The sequence below is a fragment of the Rhipicephalus sanguineus genome, chromosome 3 (assembly GCF_013339695.2).
Source record: "Rhipicephalus sanguineus isolate Rsan-2018 chromosome 3, BIME_Rsan_1.4, whole genome shotgun sequence".
Classification (NCBI taxonomy): domain Eukaryota; kingdom Metazoa; phylum Arthropoda; class Arachnida; order Ixodida; family Ixodidae; genus Rhipicephalus; species Rhipicephalus sanguineus.
Genome location: NC_051178.1, coordinates 53,482,772 through 53,503,486, shown reverse-complemented (window position 1 = coordinate 53,503,486; position 20,715 = coordinate 53,482,772). Strand labels below are relative to the sequence as shown.

Here is a 20,715-nt window from a genome sequence, read left to right as displayed (position 1 = left end):
TACGTGCCCAGCCAACGCAACGTGTGCGTACACAATTCTAAAACTCTGTTAGCCAACAATCAACCACTACACGGCCTGCCACTTGACGTCAAGGGAGTCCGCATTAGGGATACCGCAACCTGACTGCTTTCTTCGTTCTTGTGTATGCCACAAACACATAAAAATAGTAATGAAGACGCTAGATAGGATCAATGGGGGATTAGTGTAGAGATCTTCGTCCTCAAGTGGACATAAGATAGGTTGGTAGTGATACAAAACAAAATGCTTCCTTGGACAAATGTCCGAATCGTTTGCCGTGAAATGTACATATCTAATTTAACGTTCTGCTATTAGTAACGGCATACTGTCGAAATCAAGTGCAGGCAGTAGAGCTTCCACAAGGTGTTCTAGATTTCGCAAAACCGTTCACCCTTTTCTCCTAAATCCGCGGTAAGCAATGCCTATGTCTGGCAAACAATATTTGCATAATTAAATGACCATCATCTGGAGCGTACATATGTGCCAGGGCGAAGCGCACACGCCGGTGGGTGTACCTCGTATAACTTCGCTGCATTGGCTTAAAAAGTTCAGAAATCGTTAAACACTCCATGTTCGACAAATGGCCAGTCTACGTTAACTTTCTTGCGATATGTCATAATTTAGCAGTTTAAGTTCCTCCTGACGACAGCCACACTGAGGCGCAACCGCTTTGCATGTGCGCAATAAAAAAATTAAAAAATCCAGCTTGCACCAAAAGTTGCATCCTTCGTAGACCATACCTCGTCTTTTAGCATCTTCGCATAGCTCTGCAACACTAGAACCTACTGTTCGATGGTGGCAAATTAATTTTCTATTAAAGCAGCACTATACTACGTTCCGGTTTTCTGCTGTGCGCAACGCGTCTCGATAATCCGCACATAAAAAATTAGGTGCGTGTATACGTAAAAAACTCCAGAAGGCTATCCCATGCACTCTAGCACAACAAACATTGCCCAGTCGCGTGCGCATGCAAATGCAGCTGTGTAGATGTAGCTCGTAAATTTTTGCGTGTTCCGCCGTAATAATCACGGCGAGGTTTGTCAAAAATTTATCAAAACGTGAAATTTGTACAAGGCACTGCATGCTCATGAAAGTGCCTTTCGCACCAATACTGGTACATTGCATGGACTCGCGCTTCCAGAAAATGTTTAAGTAAATTTATGTGAAAAATATAGTAGCTTTGAGATTAGTGTGAAGTGATTTAAATAGCGCGGCGAGACTACTCAGCGTGAATCCAGATGTTCTAAAAAATATGGCCAATGATAGAGCCCTAACAGAACGCCACAAATATTTCTGCGATCAGTGCTGCCGGATATAAGATCCAATCCATGTTAGCATCATATTCCTGCCTGCGCACTGCGTGCCGGAGAACGGCGAACCGCGAGCCACGTCTCCAGCGTGCACAGCCGAATTCACGAGTCACGTATGTCGCGCGAGTGGCGTCCAACATAAACGGCATTTCCTCCGGGGCGCAGTCCGCCGAGCGACTGCGAAGCTGCATGCAATCAGCGCCAGCTCCTCGCTTCCATGTGTTGACGCAAACGTCGCCCACATTTTTTATTGAAGATAAAATAATGTCTACTGGGTAGTGTCATTCATTTGAGGGGTAGCGACGTGCACTATCCAACGTTTAGAGCCAAGATGAGTTCCTTTACAAGTGAAGTTCATCTGCAGTGCGTGCACGGCGTACCGCACCTGCTCGGGCGTGTTCGCATATTGTATATACGGCTGACAATACCACGATTATCAGCGCATGTTCATCTCAGTGTGTAATTATTACGGGGAGAGGGTCGAGCCAACGACGGTAACAGGTAAAACATCCTGGCATATGAGCGTGAGCGGTTTGTTCTGAAGCACGGTCGACTACGGCTTCGAAATAAACTGAATAGGCTTAGTGACGATATCGGCTACCGGCCCGGTAACCGTCGGCGGTGAAGCGGCCAGCGACGTTACTGAGAACACGGCGATTCTCCGTCGGTAATCGGCTACGTCGCTGTGCGGTTGCCGCGGATGGATTCCGAGCACACGTTCCACGGCAAGCGAATCTTGACGTTGAAAACTCGTTCAATCCACGAAAGGCAACAGGCTGACGGCTAACATCAATAGAACTCGGGTATTATGCGCACCAAGATTCTTTAAATGTCACTGAGGCGCCAGTGCCGAATACATGCGGAACAGTTTTATCTTTTATACCAAGCACGCAAACTCGCTTCAAGCATGCTCCCAGAAATAGCTCGAGTGACCCCGTATATATTTTCACGAATGTCATTAAAAAAAATGTCTCCTTACGTATCAGTGAACGCTACATTTTAATACGACTTCCACTGCACGAATACGCCAGAGCACGTAGCGACGCATTGGTGCATATAAACCCCCGTTCTTTAACCGCAGTGGCCGCAGCGTGATGTGGTGTAGTGGTTAGTGTACGCGCTTGGCGATCGAGTGTTCGAGAGTTCGAATCCGCGTGTGTTTACTGTGAAATTTTCTGTGGTTTACTTCTGAATGTAATATGTGTATATGGATTATGTATGTCATGAAATGTGTGTAACATTTTTTTTTCGCCGCTTCGTACACCGCCTATAGCTAGGACGCGCCGCAGCTGGGACGCACCGTAGGTAGGACTCTCCGTAGCCAGGACAGCTGGTCACGTGGAACGAGGAGATGTCTATAGCCGGCCTTAAACAAGCCGGGATTCGAGACGAAAAATCTCCGGCCTATATTGAGTCCCGCCTATGAGATGAGCCTCTAAGGAAGCTACTACGCCGAGGGACGGCTACGGGCGGCACCGCCTACAGGTTGTGCCGGCTAAACAGACAGTCTATAGGCGTTAGATTTTTCGTCTCGTTTCCGGGCTATAGACTGCCACTTTAAGCAGGACATGATTAAGAGTGTAGCCTCGGTGATCGGTTCCGGAAGCGCACTGGAGCCCATCGCGGAAGCCGTGCACCAAATACCGCTTGGGAACAGTTTCGGCGCAATAATGCGTTTTGGAGCTGGATGGCGCAGCAGAAGCGGATTGGCGCAGCGTGGCGCAAATGGCGCAGCGCTTCCACCCCTGTATTATTTTTAAGAATTTATTAATCATCTGCTTTTACCTAATAATGTAAATTGGAACTTCTGCGCGAGGGTAGCGAATTGGGCGAGTTGGAAAATGCTCATGATGGTTAGCGCAAACGCAACACAGAAGCAAGAAGAAGAAACGACGACACAAGCGACAATGCGGCTGCGCACCCGTGCTGGACAAAACGGTCCTGGGAACTAGGCACAGGAGCCAGCGTAACTCGAGAAATACGGAGGCATTTGAGATGATCAAAAAGAAAGACACGTGCGTGAGTTGCTTCTATCGCTTTGATTGATGAGGAAGTGTCTTTCCTGGAAAGGGCGTAGTTTTGTTAGCAGACACATTTTTGTCTGTCAATTATCTTTGGCGCATGTGCGGGTTAGTTGTATTTTCTCTTTCTTAGACCTATATATTTGCGATTTTTCCAATAAACATTCAGTTGTTAGAAATAACGCTTGTGTCGTCGTTTCTTCTTCTTTCGTCTGTGTTGCGTTTGCGCTAACCATCATGAACTTCTGCGGTTTGTGTGTGCATCTGTGTTCCTGCTTCCATCCTTCCTTCTACGCTCAGTTGAAAATTTTGCTGCATCTATGACCCGGCTAGCCTAAAACATTCCTTGCTTCTGAAAAAAAAATACTTACAGCGATGGTTTCGTCCATGGCCGGTCTTCGAAATCCCAGTCCACGTAACAGCTTCGAGGAGAAACGGCGGTTTTCATCCCAAGACTTGCCTCCGTAACTGGCAAACCCTAGAAATATATCCGTCAGTACTCATTACGTCTTAATGCATGCGTGCATGCAACTAAATATGCAACTGTATGTGCGTGCAACCAAATACCTTAAGTTGGCCACGAAGTCCTTGACCCCCTTGACAGCGTGGCATATACAACACAATTTAATTACCCTTATTGAGGTGTAAGACAGAAAGATGCATGCAGCACCCTCACTTCGTGATTGGGCATACGATTAACAAAATACCTATTTCGACGGGCCCAAAGATGCACACTTTAGAATGCTTAGAGTATTCTTTTGGTTGCCATTTTTTTTGAAGTGTGCGCTACTTTTCTTCTTGAAGAAGAGACATCCTTTTTGTATAAACAAGTTGCAACAAATAGAGCTGTCCCTTGCTAAAGAGAAGGTATGTATCGCATCTCATTCAACACTTTCCAGCAGTCGAAATCGTATAAAAGTAAACAATGGCGCATTAATCTATTAGCAAATAGTTCGCCACCTGGGCTGTCACAAATTAAATGTAGTACTTCGAGCATTCCTGCAACGGGCCAGTTTGGAAGAGTCATCCAGCTAAGAGTAACTTGAATATAGTAACTCGAGGAGCGTGCTTATACGAGCACAACATTGATACATTATGAGGAGTACCTCGGCTCCAGGTGTACGTTTCTCTCTTTGTTACTTCATTATTTCAAGATCAGGAAACAGCTAATTTTGTTGTTGTTCAACAGAGCGCTTGTAGGGCAGCGTGCATTCGATTTATCGAGAGGAATAGAGAAAACATTTTATTGAAAAAACGCCAGGCCTGCGGAGAAAGCGCAGCACAGTCACAGCGCAAGCTGGAAGAGCGGCATTTCCAGAGACTGTTGTAAACTGTCTTGGAGCTCCTTTACAAGTACACTAGCAAGGTACACACTACGCATTAAATCATAATTTTTTGAAGTTGGGAAGCACCCACTACCATTATTCGTGATTCTGCGGAGAAGCCAGGTACCAGAGACACATCTGTAAGGCATTATGTGCGGCTTGTTGATGCGACGGCTGATGACGATGAAGAATTATGGCTGAGCCCTTTGTAATGGTTTGGAAGGTTTAGACGACCCACTAGTTACGTAATTCACATTGTGTGACGCTCTGTCGCTTTTTTACTCTCCCAACACGCTGCATAGCATAATTTAGCATGGGAAATAGAGAGCGAGAGGGAAAGAACATTATTGAGACCCTGAGGAACTTGATCATGGGGCCTCATGGGCTTCCTTGGCAACCAATACAAGTGCACTTGCGAGGTATTAACTAGGCTATGTATCATCATAATGTTTGTAATGTAGGGAAGGAGCCACTATGCCATTTTTCGTCAATCTGCGGAGAAATCTGGAACCCGATAAACACCTGTAAGGCATTATGTACACTTTGTTAATGCTGTGTCTGATGACGATGAAGAATTATAGCATAGCCAATGAGTGGGTCGGAAGCATTCAACCCACTCATTGCGCAACCCACTCATTGCGCAACCCACTCATTGCGCCTGGTTGTTATTTTACTCTTCTACCACGCTACAATAAATATGTTAATGTGGTTCCTTCCCGACATGAAGCCTCTTGCAAAGGATTTTCAAGCACCGGCATGGTTCTGTGGTAGAATAATGAACTCCCACGCTGTGGGCCCAGGTGCGAACCCCGTTCCATCCTGGATATGTTTTCCCTATTGGATCTTTTTAGGGGCGAAGCTCCTTAAGGCGGCACCCGTTCGTCCCTCGTAGTCGTCGTGGTCGTAGTAGTCCGTAACAAGTCTAACGCTTTGACCTCCAAGGTGGTGCCGGTGGGAGATTTCTCCTGTGCGTTGTTGAACAATAAAAAATTCGCAGCGTGCGCGTTAACTAAAAGCCGAATTCTTCTCTCATTCCCCATTAGCAGCCATTGGCATGTTCCAGTAGGAAACGTTAGTAGAAGTAGAAGTGTAAGTGTTAGCTAAAAGCCGACTTCTTCTGTCTCTCATTGCCATTAGCAGCCATTGTTTACCTCCAAGGTAGTGCCTGGTGAGATTTCTCCTGTGCGTGATTAAACAATAAAAATTTTGTTCAAAACGCCGTTGATTGATGAAATAAACCAACGAAAGACGCCAGATGTTTTGTAAAAGCAGAACGAAAGAACGCCAGATGTTTTTCTTAAAGTGTAGTAGTAGTAGTTGTATGTTGCCACCTCGCCCGATCGTCAACGGGCGAGGTGGACCGGCAACGGCGCGAGGACCCTGCCGTACGAGAGTTAAATCACACTAAAAGACATACTTTGCGGGCGATACACTCTAGTGAGCTTTCAACTTTTCGTCTTAATGTACATGATAAAGAAATTATTTCTACGAAAAACGCAAGGCACACCTTGAGCAATATATTTGGTTTTGGGACGCTAAATGGAACCATGAGGCGATGCGAAGCCGGAGCACTTGCACGATCGCGTTCCGTTGGCTTTCGTTGGGCATGCTACCGACCTCGCGTCGTGGAACGCGCGTCCTGTCTTCCCTCTAGCCTTGCCTTTAATTCGCACAGGGCGAGCGGGGAAAGCGGTCGCTCTTGGCGCTCTTTCGCTCGGGAGCGGACTTCTTCCTTGCATTTCACCGATCACAAGTGATAATGAAGGGACCACGTAAACCAACAGTACAATAAAAGTTTGATGTTTAATATATACACGATGTTTCACACTCTTTATATTATGTACTGGGCGCATTTCACGGAAGAGTTTCACGGTTTACAGATGATTCCCTCCGTAGCTTCGCCCCACTCATCATCATTCACCCCGTGGATATGCTGTGATTTTTTTTCCTTATTTCAAGCGATAGTGTTTCGGACACCGGCGGTGGCGGCCATCTACGGCGTCATAACAGCTTTCGCTGCAAAAATATAATTTAACATGCGATAAGGAACCCTATCCGGGGTCGCTGGGAGCTCTCAGCGACCACGTGGGCCTCATTTTGCGGCGCGCTCCATCAGGACGTGGAACACCTTTGGGGAGCTGCCACAGCACAGGCAAGTGTCTGTGCGTAGCGGTCTGGGCAAAATGTGTGCAAGGAGAGGAGGTTGGCGAGGGCATGCGCTTAAAGGTGGCGGAGTGCTTCCGCTCGCGAGGACGGTGGTTGCATGGTGTGTGTTCTCGTATTTCGTGCAAACATCTACCCATGTGTTGAGATAGCGTTGCGTGCTGCTCAGTGGCGGTGGCCATGGCCAACTTGTGCGCTACCAGAGGTGCAGCCCGGTCCTGCTCAGGAGAGTGGCTCCTTGGCTTTCGCTTAAGTTGGGCGCCGCAAAAAGCGGTGGCTGATTGCTGCTGACATGGACGTGGACACCACCACCGTCTACTACCACTGCCTTGCTCCGACCGTCACATATGAGCCGTACTTGTAAATAAACTGTGTTTTGTGCTTTCAGGCCACCGTCTGTGTTGCTATGACTACGCAGGGGACGCCGGAAACCAATATCCGCGAATTTTAATTTGGAGGGAAGGGGACGGGGATCTATACCCTTTATGTATGTTTGTGCGTGTGTTTCTAATTGTACGTGCATACGTACGCATACAAAATATGTACAGAACTCAGTGCCAATCCACTCTGTGAAGATGGGCGAGCAGCGGAGCTGACGGGAACAATGTCTTGCTTGGGAATTGTGTAAGGGGTGCATAAGCGTAGAGTTTCAGCGCAGGTTGCAACCGTCACCAGAATGTTGTTGTCGGGTTGCACCGGCGTTCTCTCTGTAGCGTTCGTAAGCATTTTGAGCAGTCCCTTAAATGTCGCACGGAAAAAGTATGTTTGGTTTCCTGATGTGCACAATTGTCCATGTCGGCTTGACATGTTGACATGTAAAGTGAAAAAAAGCCTTTATAAAAAGTGTGCACTTTTTACATGTGTGTTGCGCTGCGCGCACGACGCATTCACATCGTCGAAAAGTAATAATTCACTGTAAGCATGGGTGGTCAAAAGTAAGAAGACGCCGACCAAAAACTTAAAAAATAACAAATTTGTTATTTTTTAAGTTTTTGGTCGGCGTCTTCTTACTTTTGACCATGATTGTTCCCGACCAGACGAGTTTTCGTCGAACTCTTGATTTCGTTAAGAATGGGTGTTTTGATCTGCTTTATAAGACGCTGCTTCGTAAGCGGGGCGCCCAGCTTCAAATCTCACCCTGTGAAAATAATTTATATTGCTTATTCATTTAATTAATTATTTTCCAGACGTTTACTTCTTTAATGCGTCAGTTGCATCCAGCACTCCTTAGAGGGAGCAAAAGGTTCCGCTTTAGTGCTTTAAAATACAACACTATTCCCAAGGTGGCGGTGGCACTTTTGGTCTACGTACGCAGCAAGCTACTGGACAATAGCATATGATAGACCTGCGCTCTAACATTCTGGAGCGGTGTTTGAACCGGCAAACTCTGGCCACGCAAGGGCAGCAATTGTCGTTTTCTGAGAAAGCTTTATTGCGCACGCGAAGATTATGCTCAGTGGCTTTCCTTCTGGTAGGTCCTCTGTAATTGATTTCTTGCGCGCTTTTTGTATAGTGCTCCAAACGCAGCGTATCTGCGCCCCGATACAATCACGCATACTGCCTACCATCTTATAAATGATCTAAATGAACCCAGAACTCCGCTCCATTTATTCACATTTTAGGTGTAGTGCACTAAATTTCACATTATGCCCCGGGAATTGGAGCTACTGTACTGAAGAATATTTTACGGCACATATGCACTATCTCTTCTTACACACATGCCTACCAGCGAAATGAGCGAAATTTCCGCTCGTGCAAAAGGTGGCAGTGCTCAGGTGATCGTATGTGTTCAAGAGTTCGACGGGAGTTTTTCTGTTTAGGCACTGGATGAAATCAAACATGGTCACTGGCAAAGTCTGATGAATTATGCGACGTTTCGGAATATTTCGGTCGTATACACGAGCACTATTTCCCATAATGTAGAGAACAAGGCATTTCGTAATCAAAACACCTTACGATCCAATTGCTTGTAAGTGAAAGTTTCAGTCAATAGTGATGCTGTGCACATCATTGCCGAAGGTGGCCGGCCCATGGCAAGGCGAACTTACGAAGGAAGTGCCTGACTTCGGCTCCAGGTCGGTGTCTTTGGAAACTGCTGCAATTTCGCGCAAACAAATCGACATGCTATGCGATATGCTGGGTCGCGCAACAATTACGTAGAATGATAGAGTGCGTCCCTTTTTAGATGCGAAGCATCTCTTGCTCGGAGGTATGTCCCGCGGCGTGGTAGTCTGCACTCACACTACGCAGGCGCACCTCTCTTCCTTCCCTCTCTCAACAGCTGCGGTTACTCTGTCCACTACTCTACCAGCACCTGCTTGCGTTTCTCCTGCGTTCTCGCTTCTGCTCTCGCGGCGCATGCGCTACTCTCCTCCCCTAGATTCCTCTCCTTCAAGTGGTAGAGCGCTGCGCGCGTTCAGTCCAGAGCTTGCTTCGGTTGACTCCTCTGAAATGCGGGCTCGACATGCCGAAATGCTCTCCTGCGCAGCGCCGCGATGAGCGCCGCGATGAGCGCCAGCGCATGCGCGTCACCTCCTTCTCTCTGTCCTCTCCTACGCTGCCTCCATCTCGCGCGCCTGCAGACAGCGTTCCCCGCTCGCCCTGTGAAAATTAACGGCCAGGCTAGAGGGAAGACACGACGCGCGTAGTGTTCCTCTTCGCGTTCCACGACGCGACGTCGGTAGCATGCCCGAGGTCGGTAGCATGTCTAAAGAACGCCAAGGGAACGCGATCGTGCAAGTGCTCCGGCTTCCGATCGCCTCATGGTCCACTTTAGCGAGAGATGGTGTAATGTTTTTGCACTGAACTCCCTGTATCTCTTTTCCATTCCTGAATAATTTCGCCCCAACAACTCTTTTTTGGAACAGCATTACCAATGAACACTTCCTTATTGCAGTTTTCGCGTTGACATCACCATCAGAACACAGTGGCGATGCGTGAAGAAATAGCGTTCTGTCTCGTATAATTGTTAGTTGGGAGATAGTAATAAAGGCAACCGAGGGGTTACATTTCTCTTTCTTACAAACTCCAGAACCAAACTAATATCAAACGCATGGCGAAGGACAACGAAACACACTACGCATGAAGGTATTAAATGCGAAGCATTTCTTAGCGAACCATATGCACTTTGAGCGTTTCTATCTACATATCTATCTAGCCACCGACGTCTGGGTTCTCTCGTGATCGCCTCCTTTACTTGGTGTAGACCAAAACTGGCATGGGAGGGTATATGATATGACGAATATGACTGCAGGGTCAACGCATGAATAACGTGAAAATCCTGTCGCGTACGTCGTCAAACCTTTTCCTCCAGACACGCGTGGCACATGCCCGTTTACCACGGACTGCGGTGTACGGGTAAGCGCCACAGGTGATTAACAGTTTATATCTCCCCGGGAATGGCGAGAACAGAGACTCGTAATTTAAATGCAAGAGCGTTAAGAAAGACCGACACTGTCTGTGTCGACGCGACGAATGCAAAGAATAAAGATTAGGATTCCAGCAGAAATTGAACCCAAGCATTCTGCGTGGCAGTCAGCTACACTACCACAGAGCCACACGAGGTCTAGAACCTGCTATAGAAAAAGACCCTATGCAGGGGTAATGTCGGTGCAGCATCAATTGTAGTAGTGGTGCTGGCTGTCTAATTTTATGACAAAGCAATAACACTATGTATATACTCCTACGATACAGGTGTCACGCCACGTTAGGTTCTGTGGTTCCAGTGTTGCCTCCGATTTTATAGCAGTCTAATAAACATTACATTTGTATTCCTATGATTCAGCAGGCTGTATTCAAGCCCTGCTCGGCCCAGGAGGAATGCATTAGGAGGAATGCGTTACCTATGATATTCACATCATTGTAAAGCGCACATCGTTTCAATAATACTGACGTAAGTGCTCTAACGTTAGTTCTGGCGTTGCGTCACACCATAAGTTACCCTTTAAACGCCAGTGTTCTTGATGTGCCTAGTAAGCCTACGGTGTGCGCACAACTGCTACACTTACGAAAATACGTCGATCCACCTCATAACGCTTGGCTCAATGCCATGAAATACAGCATAGAGGTACTCGCTGACTGCTTCTCATGAAACCGATTCCCATGAGGAGTGGGATCTGCCTAACGTTTTTATTTATGACGTCGAATGGACCAAGGAGGCCATTTCTTTGTTAGACACAACCTAACGAAGCCAAAATATAACAGTCAAGGATCCGTAAAGTACGCCAAGAATGTGCACGCTCCTTTTGCTCGCCGGCTTCGCATCCCACTACTTCCATAGGGTCCAATTTGAAACGCACAAAATATAACTAGGAATGATGATGAAAGACGGAAGTATTTTGGCCTTTTGTCTTCGAATATGATGCAGAATGAGGCTTCGAAATTTTTAAGGCGACCCTAATTGTCTCGTTGAGCGGCTTCTTGAGCGTAACACGGCATGCGATTGATGTAAAAAACCCACATGACCGGCGTTACTAGTGACGTGATGTTGCAACGTCACCAGATGACGTCACACCGACCTAACGCATCTGACGTCACGTAATGACGTCATCACATGGCAGCGTCGCTTATTCGAAGGCGGGCTGATCCCGGATGTTGTGCTACGCCACGTGGACTTAGGCAAACCAGACTTCTTCGTGTCTATCCATGAACACAAAAAGAGTATAGTGCAAAAAAACGACGAACACAGAAAGAGCGGGTGGACAATGTACGCAGCGCCAATCCGTTGTCCACACCTTTTTTTTCTTTGTTCGTTGTTTTTTTGCACCATAGTCTTTTAGTGGACAGCACGTGAGTTACGAAAGCTTCTGGGAGCGAGGAACATTTTGACTGACAACGTCAATGTAATTTAACGCGTCTCTCTCATACTATGGCTCCATATGTGATGTGAGAAGTCTGCAACCCGATCACATAATTTAATTGAGTGCGCAGCAAGCTTTTGTCTTCAATTATTAGAATGTAACATGCTGCTGGTCTTTTAAGTTACTTACTTCACTAACATATTAGACAACTTATATTTAATATTTTATATAGTACTTACACCCGAAAAAGCTCGCCAGTATGCGCCAGGCCACCACGTAAAAACGCCACTGGCCAGATCACCATACCTCGTTGCCATTTTTATTTATTAATTACGCTATAAGGTCAAGCACACGACTACATGGAATGATGCGGCCACCCACGTCCGGCCTTTGATAGCATGGTCTATGAAAGGAAGGTTAATTATCTCCGTAGCTCGTCCCACATTAGCTGCTACACTCTGTGTATCTATATGTATACGGGCAAATGTAGAGGTAGCTATAATGAAATCGTGCCTCACATGCCAACTGGGTGACTGAACTGTTTCCTGCGTGTATATATATGCCTTGAAGGTAAAAAGACTTTGGATTCAGTTTCATTTTGCAAACACGCACGCGGTACTGTTTCTTTTTTTTCTGCGGTTCACGTGGAGAGTTGATTGCCACGATGACCGAAGTGTGTCAGCCAGCCCGAGTCACAATTTCGCAGAGCGCTCGCGGCAGTTCCTAGCACTGAATTTTTCTGACACAGCGAATAAAGGTTCTTGCGTAGTTGCATGCAATAGTAACTGTCCTTAGCTAAAGTGTGCAAATAAAACGAGATCTGAATGACATACAACAATCTGAATGTATATTATGAAGAAAGAAGACTGTTTTAAAATGTATACTATTTTTGTATGTATGCAGAAATAAGCAAGTTGTAGATGTACAGGTCTTTTTGGATGCATATATATGAAAAAAACTATACATGCATGTGATAGTATGTAAAACCAAGTAAATATCTCATACTAATGAAATGTATAATATGTGACTGATGCAGACTGCTTTAATTATCAGGAGGTCAAGACCTCGTCAGGGTTCTTTGCCTTTAGTCTTTGTCTCCTGCAAGGAATTTTTGTATTTTTTTCCTGCATATAAGCAATGTTCAATGTTCCAAGACAAAAAGAGAGCTCTTCTTGAGAGCTGATTGAATACATTCTGCGCAAGAATTTCGAAGCTCCACCTCAGTGAGGCACCAAGTATTCTAGTCTGTAGATTACATGAGTATCTTATAAGACAAAGACAGTTGCTGCTTATAGTATTAGTGCATATATTAATTAAATTTGCTTATGCCAGAGATTAGAGATTCCTTGCAATGACTCATTTTCCTTTAGACAGTGTAGCACATAAATATTTTTCTTATTTCTAAACATAAGAACCACGGACAGCTTGTAGAAGGCAACAGAGTACCTATCTGGCAGTTCCAGTAGTACGGTTACATATCTGTTCCTACGGAAAGAGTTGTCCCATAAATTTCCTTTTGTTAATTTTATATGGGTCAGAAAGCTTACCCAAGTCAACAGTTTCGCTCAGGATCCAGCTTCTTGGGCGATACAGCAAGTCCTTGTGGTTCAAAAATGTCCAGATTACGTTCAGGTCATTCAATACTATAGTTTCAGACGTGCCTGCCATGACTCTGCATTTGTAAGAAAGACAATGCCAACAAGGTAAGATTATCGCTCTCTCTTATACACACCGCAGCGACGGCCTGCTGGCTCATATTTGAAACGTCTTACACGTACTCATTAACAAAAGAACGTCAAGTCCTTAGAAGCAGCACCCAGCACAAAGAACGGTACCAGCTGCCCCTCGTGAAGTGCCATGTTTCTGCCAAACTTTTGTTCAAGCCTACCATGTACCCTTCACACGCCCTATGCGTGCCCGAAGCCGTGTTGTTGTTCATTTGCGTCAATGCTTTAATTGGCGCACTAACATTTTGGCTTGTGCTCACGTTCCGTGCAAACACTCTTTTTGCTAGGCATGGCACGGAACATGTCCTCATATATATTTGCTAGGAAAAGCAGGCGACCACCTCATGACATAATCCCGCTCCCACAAGCGAATAGTGCACTTAGGATACACGGAGAAATAGGGAACAGAGTGAACTTGAAGGTGGAAAACATCAGCCTCTGTATATAGTTTACTAAGAGATATTTAAATAAAAAACAAGAGATATTTAAATAATATTTATAAGAGATATTTAAATAAAAAACATAACCAACAGTGTTAGCAGTATAGCAGTAAATGTACGAGGAGGGTGCAATATTTAGACAATCTTGATTGTATATCCTGTACGCAATCTTGAAGCAATGACGAAAAGCTAGCCATGAGCTGGAATATTGGTGGTAATGTTAGGTAGGCCGTTTGACTGCCCTAACGGGACACTGCAACACTTTTGCAAGCATTCATCGAATGACTTAATTAAATGAGTTCATTGCCTCACGAATCAACTGCCGCAAAAATTTTCGAACCCCTCAAGTACGAACGGAGTTACAGGCATTTGTCTCACGCTTTAGGCGCTTTCTCTCGCCTTTCGTGTAAGCGAGCGTGCTGAAAGCTAATAATTGTTGAAGTTTAATGTCCCAAAACCACGACATGTATATGGGCAACGCCGTACTGGAGGGCTCCGGAAATTTCGACCACATGGTCTTCTTTAACGTGCACCTAAATCTAAGTAGCACGGGCCTCAAGCATTTTCGCCTCCATCAGAAAATACGGTCGCCGGGGCCGGGATTCGAGCCATGCCGAAAGCTACGCAGCGAGGATGACAACGGGGCATGAAGCAACGCCCGTTCGTCAGCGTGTGCCATCACTAGAGACCAGACTATAGGGAAATGCCTATTTTGTTCCTTGCGCTCCTATCGCCCCACTTTGATATATGAGCATAAATGACAGGTAAAGGGCTTTTACAGTGTTCTGTAGCGCCTATAAATGCTCATTTTGGCGTGTGTGCATAGATGCCAAGAAGGACCTACAAATGCCTATTTTCAAATTCGGCGCCTATAGGAACACTATTTAGCCTCAAATTTCGCTTTAGGGTGCAGTTTGAGAACGTTATTTATGTTACCGGTCAACGTTGTTTCAAAATCTATGCGGTTCAGCCTAGCCCTGCAGTTCAACCAACTCCTGGAGAACAACCGCAAGCAGCAATGAAGTGGGACGCGCCGGCCAGCTCAGGCTTGTCCTCATGTATGCGTATTAATATTGCGCCGGTCAGCATACGCTGCCACGTGTACGTGACGCGATTGGTTGGTGAATGCGAAACTACGGAGAGCCGTCAGGGGAAAGGAGAGCGAAGCATAAAAGAAGAAAGGAATAAAAAAATGTGATGTGCGCGAGGGTTGCATTTTGTTTTGATGGTGTTCACCACCAGGGTGTTCGAACCTCGCCCGCCCCTCCCCCCCCGACAATTTTCAATTTTTCTTGCGTATTCATACACGCACACATACAAACGCACGCATGAACATAGGTAATGTATAGGTTGACCCCCCCCCCCGAAAAAAATTTGTGGCTACGCCCCTGTTCTACGCGATTCGACGCGGCCAATAGGAGGCAACATCTCCCTTCTGGTCTTTTAGCTGTCTGGCTCCTACTCTGCCCTTCTCAGCCAAGCCGAAATAAGACACCCAGGAATGTGCTGATTCAACAGTGGACCCTTGAGTCGCCATTTAACAGACCGTGTTCTGCGAACCGCGCGGAACAAACGACAATTGCACGGCTATGTTGAACTGTTGGCGTCTTTGTGCCATACAGGTCGCGCACGTCTTCATTTCAATTTATTTGCACCTATGTAAACATTTATTGTGCCTATATTTACGATGTTGGACGTATAAAACATTGTTTTGCCTGCCTCATTGCGGCGTCTAAAACGCGCCTTAATGTATAAAAATCCGACCTCTGGTCATTACCTCGAGCACTTTCGTTTTTTCTTTGAACGTGCCTCTTTCACTGTGACTAGCGAGCGTGCAGCGCGGGCACGTCGCGGTATCCCGCGGAGGCCGCGGTAGCTATACAGCTCACTATGCTTAGCTAAGCCATTCGCCGTGAACTTGGTGTTCATCACGCGGTAATTTTGGATTAGGGCATCATCTACGGAGAGAAGAGCGAGCAATTTTAGCTGAATTAGAAAATAAATTCAAATTCCAGGCCTCATACTGCACTATAATGTTCGAATCATATGTTCTCAGGAGCCTGCAGTGCCGATCGGCAGCGTTTTCTCACCATGTTTAAAAAAGTGTTGCAAGGTCTCTTTAACGCTGCCGGAAAAAATTAGCATTTAAAATTTTCAGTACGAAAAAGATATTCCCTTAGAGTGCGTGAATCGTCATGTCGCATTGCTGCTGTGCTTGTAATCTTAATATACTAGGAAGCATTAACATCTACCTTGTAGAGGCTTAAAAGGGGCAGCCATTTTAATCGTGCCATAGTGCCATGGGTTTTAGGGACGGTAGATTCCCTAACTGCTTTGAGGAGAGCACATCAAGATACTTTCAGGTGACACTTATTAAGAATAAATTTCGTTGCTTTCATTGCCCTCCCAGTCTACTATATATGTTGAATGACTTCTTAGTCGATTCGATGGAAACAAAGCTGGCAGTGTATTTTATGAGTCTATTTTATGATCTGAAAGTCATTTTGTTAGCAGAAAGAATACAGGCTGGCAAGTAAAGCACCACTGCAAATTATGTTCTGCGTATTTCGGCTGCCTTGAAGCACCACATTCGTTGAGATTAAGGTTTTTCAGTTACGAAAGACACGGTTCACTTCCTCCTGGCCGTGGTATTTTAAGATGAAATTAATGGTCTGTTTCCCCAATTCCCCATATAATGCTCGAAGCGTTTTTCCCAGAGAGTTATAAATAAATGTGCTGATACCTGATAACAGGACCGTAGGTACGAGACCAGGCGAGCGCACGCTGAGCACTTAGGTCACTAAGCAGTATTGGGATATTGCCCAGGAATGGCAGGCTTGAGGGCCCAGGGGGCAAACGCGCGCCATTGGGAATGACCCTACGGTGTCGTCCATTTGTCTTTTGAAGTACATCGATGACCAGCCAAATAATTACTATCAGAATACCGGCTTCCGCCGTTGACATTTTCGAGAATTCCATGGGAGCAGCCAGCCTGAATGGCGCTGAAAAGTGGACGACAGTTGAGTCATAAAATCATGAAGCACCATAAATAGCAAGACGGAATGATGGTCTTCCATGAAGTTACAAACATATTCAGGAGCAAACATCTATCAGTCGATTGCGCATAAAATAATGCCCATTTTTCATTATTTCATTCGACCACCAATTCTCTATTGAAGGCAACCTGTGTTTGCAAATTGCCTTGATAATCATAGCAAAAAGCCCGGAAAGTGCCTGACCATAGCTATGTCATTCAGACAGCAGCAGCAGCAGTGCGAGGCAGTGCAATCGCTTTCATATTATAAATTACACAGCTACAAAACGTACATGGGGCAATAAACAAGAAAACAACATTTGTATTTTACTCATGAGAAGAAAACATGAAGGAAAACAGAGCAGAAATAATATATAGATGTGATATTTCGATTGCATGTGCATCGCACGGCACAACGAAAATTAATAATACAATACCTACAAAGAAAACACAAGGCAGTCCAAGACCGTAACTTTGGCCGCCGGGACAATGACAATCCCTGTGCCGCCTACACCGATCGTGCTCGAGCGGCCCAGCGAGCCGCCAGCATTCCGCAGATGATCAGTTGAAGACCCGGACAGTTGGCTGGAAGCGTATGTAGTCGTAGTTTTAGCGCGTGTCAGACGTGACTCTGCTTGTGTCGTATTTTCCCCCCTCTTTTTACCGTTTGTCTAATAGTTTCATTTTATTTGTGAAAAATGGCTTCTCCTTTCCTGATTTCAGCCTCTGCCTCAATGAAAACAACCACGACACAATACCTGCATCAGGCCTCGGAAAGTCTCAAGTTCCAGCCATCGCCGAAGGGGGGCGAAAAAACCGACCCCGCCGCAGCTAAAAAAAAGTCATAATGGCTCCGTTCAAATCTGCCGTGGGGGACGGGAAAAATCCACCAGAGGCGCCGTAATAAAAGCAATATTTAAGAGAAATACAGCTATCGTTTCCGCATAAAAGTGCTTTTTCTTGCGTAACTGAAAGTAATGTTTGAATGAGGAGTAAATTTGTTGTTTAGTGATTGAAAACATGGACTGCCACGTGACTTCTACCCTGAATTCCTCGATTCAAACGTTTTGGCACGAGATTTTCGGTCCGGGTAAGCTGCGGTGCAAACTTTGTAAGCCGTGGTCCAATGCTTATGGTGTTCGCCTGCTGACCCGAGAGTCGTGACTGTGGAGACCGCATTTTAAGATAAAGGCGAAAATCTGCAGGTCAGGTACACACTGAAGATCTCCAGGTCGAAATTGCGGATCCCTCAACTACGGTGTCCCTTATAATGACATTGTGGTTTTGGAACGTAAAACCCTAGAAATTATTACTTTACTTTGTTAGCTGCAACACTGAAGTGTGAGCAACATTGTAGGGCGATATGAGTTTAAGTTTTATTGAAGCAATAGGTTGAAGTGGTGTTTGCTGGCCAAAATTTGCCCGTATGAGAGAGAGTGACATTCGCTGTAAATGGCATTAAATTTGCCGAGTGACAGGCGTATAAGTTTCTGAGGTCTTACGAGCCAAAACAAGGCGGACTCCCAAACTGTCGACCATAATGGGTTTTTTACCTGTGCACTAGCGCATGCACACGTGTCTGTGACGTTTCGCCTCCATCGTAATGCGAAGGCTTAGTAGTGTGGTAAACTCTAGGTAGAGTTGAGTCGGTCAACAGGGCAGCTCTTGGCTGAGCCCCACAACAACGCTGTCGTCTTCATCCAATCGGTGTAATTTCGTCGCCCGTGCCAGAGCGACAATAATTAACCCATACCCGTGACCAAATCGAAATGGCAAGCGGGTTCTGCTACACACACGCTTATTAATTAAAACGTAGAAATCTGCAAAAACGTCTCTGGTGGTCGGCAACACCCGGCTGTCCCTCCCCCACTATCAATTAGCACCTGAATGCAGCTTGCTTCACTTCATTAGAGGGAATTTTGTATGTTTAATGACTGGCACGTATGTATGCCATGTTAGGGAAGACGCAATGTAGCCTAATGTGGGTTATTTCTCGACACGAATAATGGAATAAACATAACCATGGTTAATAAACTTCGCCATGTGTTCTTGAATATTACGAAAGTCTGCGTGCCGTTTTTATTTTTCAGGTTAAGGAGTGTACCGGTGGTGTGTCCATATATAGCAGACGTTCCGCAAGGTAGAGGTACAGCGGCAGCCGTGAATTGGCATATTTGCCAATGTGACCGCCGTTCAATACTGGGCATCGCCATGGAATCGCTGGATATCTCTGCCTTGTCGCTCACCGGTGACGGCCGGCGCGCGGTAACGAGCAAGCGGACCGTCGCTGTGACCAGTGACGAAGCTCAAAAAGTGCGCCGCTGCGCCTCGGGTGCCGCAGATAACTCGCACAATATACGCAGTTATCGTCCGATGGTTGGCAGCTGGTTTGCTACTCCCCATTTTCTTGCGAATTCTATCGTTAATGTTGTCTAAATTACGCATGAACGTTTTTTTTAATTCACCGATGTAATCAAATTGCAATTATGGTGGGCAGTCGCTGTGCTACTGTATGGTGCCGCAGGAGCTGCGATACCGGCGATGGCGTCAGTTTCCACAGGTTCCTCGACAATGGCAGGCACACGTACTTCAAGCTGAGCGTTTTTCTTTCGGCTTTGTGACCTCGTTAAGATATCACACTTCACTGTTCTCGCTTTTGAGTTGTTTGCTAACACGTGTGGACAAAGCTGCTATTTCACTTGTACTTGCAAGGTATGGTGGGCTCAAATGAACGAGTGAATTATGCGATGGCATGAGCAAGACTTGGCCAGACTGCTGATGAAGCCTACTTTCCAGTGGCGATGTCACAATAAGAGAATCACCGGGATTGAAAATCGTTTCTCCTTTCTCTGTATTTCTGCACCTCTTTGACGCCTTCCATATATGCCATGTATGGGTTGTTTCATCGGCATCACGTGTTAAAATGCTCATGTTTTCTGCCATTCTGTAGACATCCGCCATATTGTGATTTCTTTGCGTGAACCTGCTTGGTATTCTCAGCCTGACCGCAATAAGTTGTAATAACAACAAACCCGGGGGTCTTCAGGCGTACTCGTTGAAAGCAAGTACTGAAACTGTAGCAAAAAAAAAATATATGCTGATGCTTTACGCCTGTCCTACAATACAATTTAGTTATTGTGAGCGCTAGCTGACGGTGGAAACGGGCAACCAACGCCATCTAATTTGTTTTGTCTCTTTGAAGTATGGCGAAGGCTAGTCGTTTACGAGCTCACGATGTCTCAACAAGGGACTTTTACCGCTTGCTCACTGTCAATGAAAATTATCGTTCCTTCAACTCACTCGTGAATTGTTCTTACTGGTGCCAGTTGCCAATGTATGCCTTTCGGTTCCATGTAACCTTCGTACGCACAGGTACTGCGTTCCGAAGGGCGCTTTGGCGTGCTGCTGGGCGTATCGACGTGCTTAAAACAAGCGGGCGAAAGATAATGAGACATCCGTAGCCCTACGCGAGTCCCGGCCTCTTTCGTCCACTTCTGTTTAAAAAGGATAGAATAAAAAACCAGCCGAGGCACCCGCGTATGCGCATACACACCCGGTACGGAATAAAAAAGGCAGCCATTTGCTTTTTTCCACCTAAAAAACAAAAAAAAACAATAAATTTTGTTTTCCGCTTCCTGTTTACGAAGCGCCATCTCTTGGCTACCTTCGGTAGTTCCATGCGCTACCGCTGCTTATCTTTCGTACCGTTGTCAAGGCTACAGTTTCCCTTCTATAAACTGGTTCTTTATTCTATGCCTGCATCACAGTGGACAGGGTTGCCAGATCTAAAAGACAAAAACTAGCCAAAAAGTAGCGAAGTTTAGCCGATGGCAGTATAAGTTGCTAAATCCAGCCAAGCGCGTGTGAAAAAAAAACTG

The 20,715-nt window shown here is 45.8% G+C and overlaps 1 protein-coding gene across 1 annotated transcript in view; it reads right to left on the bottom strand.

Annotated features, from left to right (window-relative positions):
• The window catches only part of LOC119385472 (cytochrome P450 2C31), a 67,203-nt gene extending 53,898 nt beyond the window's left edge, over positions 1–13,305 (bottom strand). The window contains exons 1-2 of the mRNA XM_037652899.2: positions 13,184–13,305; positions 3,721–3,827 (exon numbers count right to left, since the gene is read on the bottom strand). Of these exons, the coding sequence (XP_037508827.2) occupies positions 3,721–3,827; positions 13,184–13,304 (228 nt within the window). The 5' untranslated portion in view covers position 13,305. The remainder of the gene's footprint in view (positions 1–3,720; positions 3,828–13,183) is intronic.
• Positions 13,306–20,715: the final 7,410 nt, after the last annotated feature.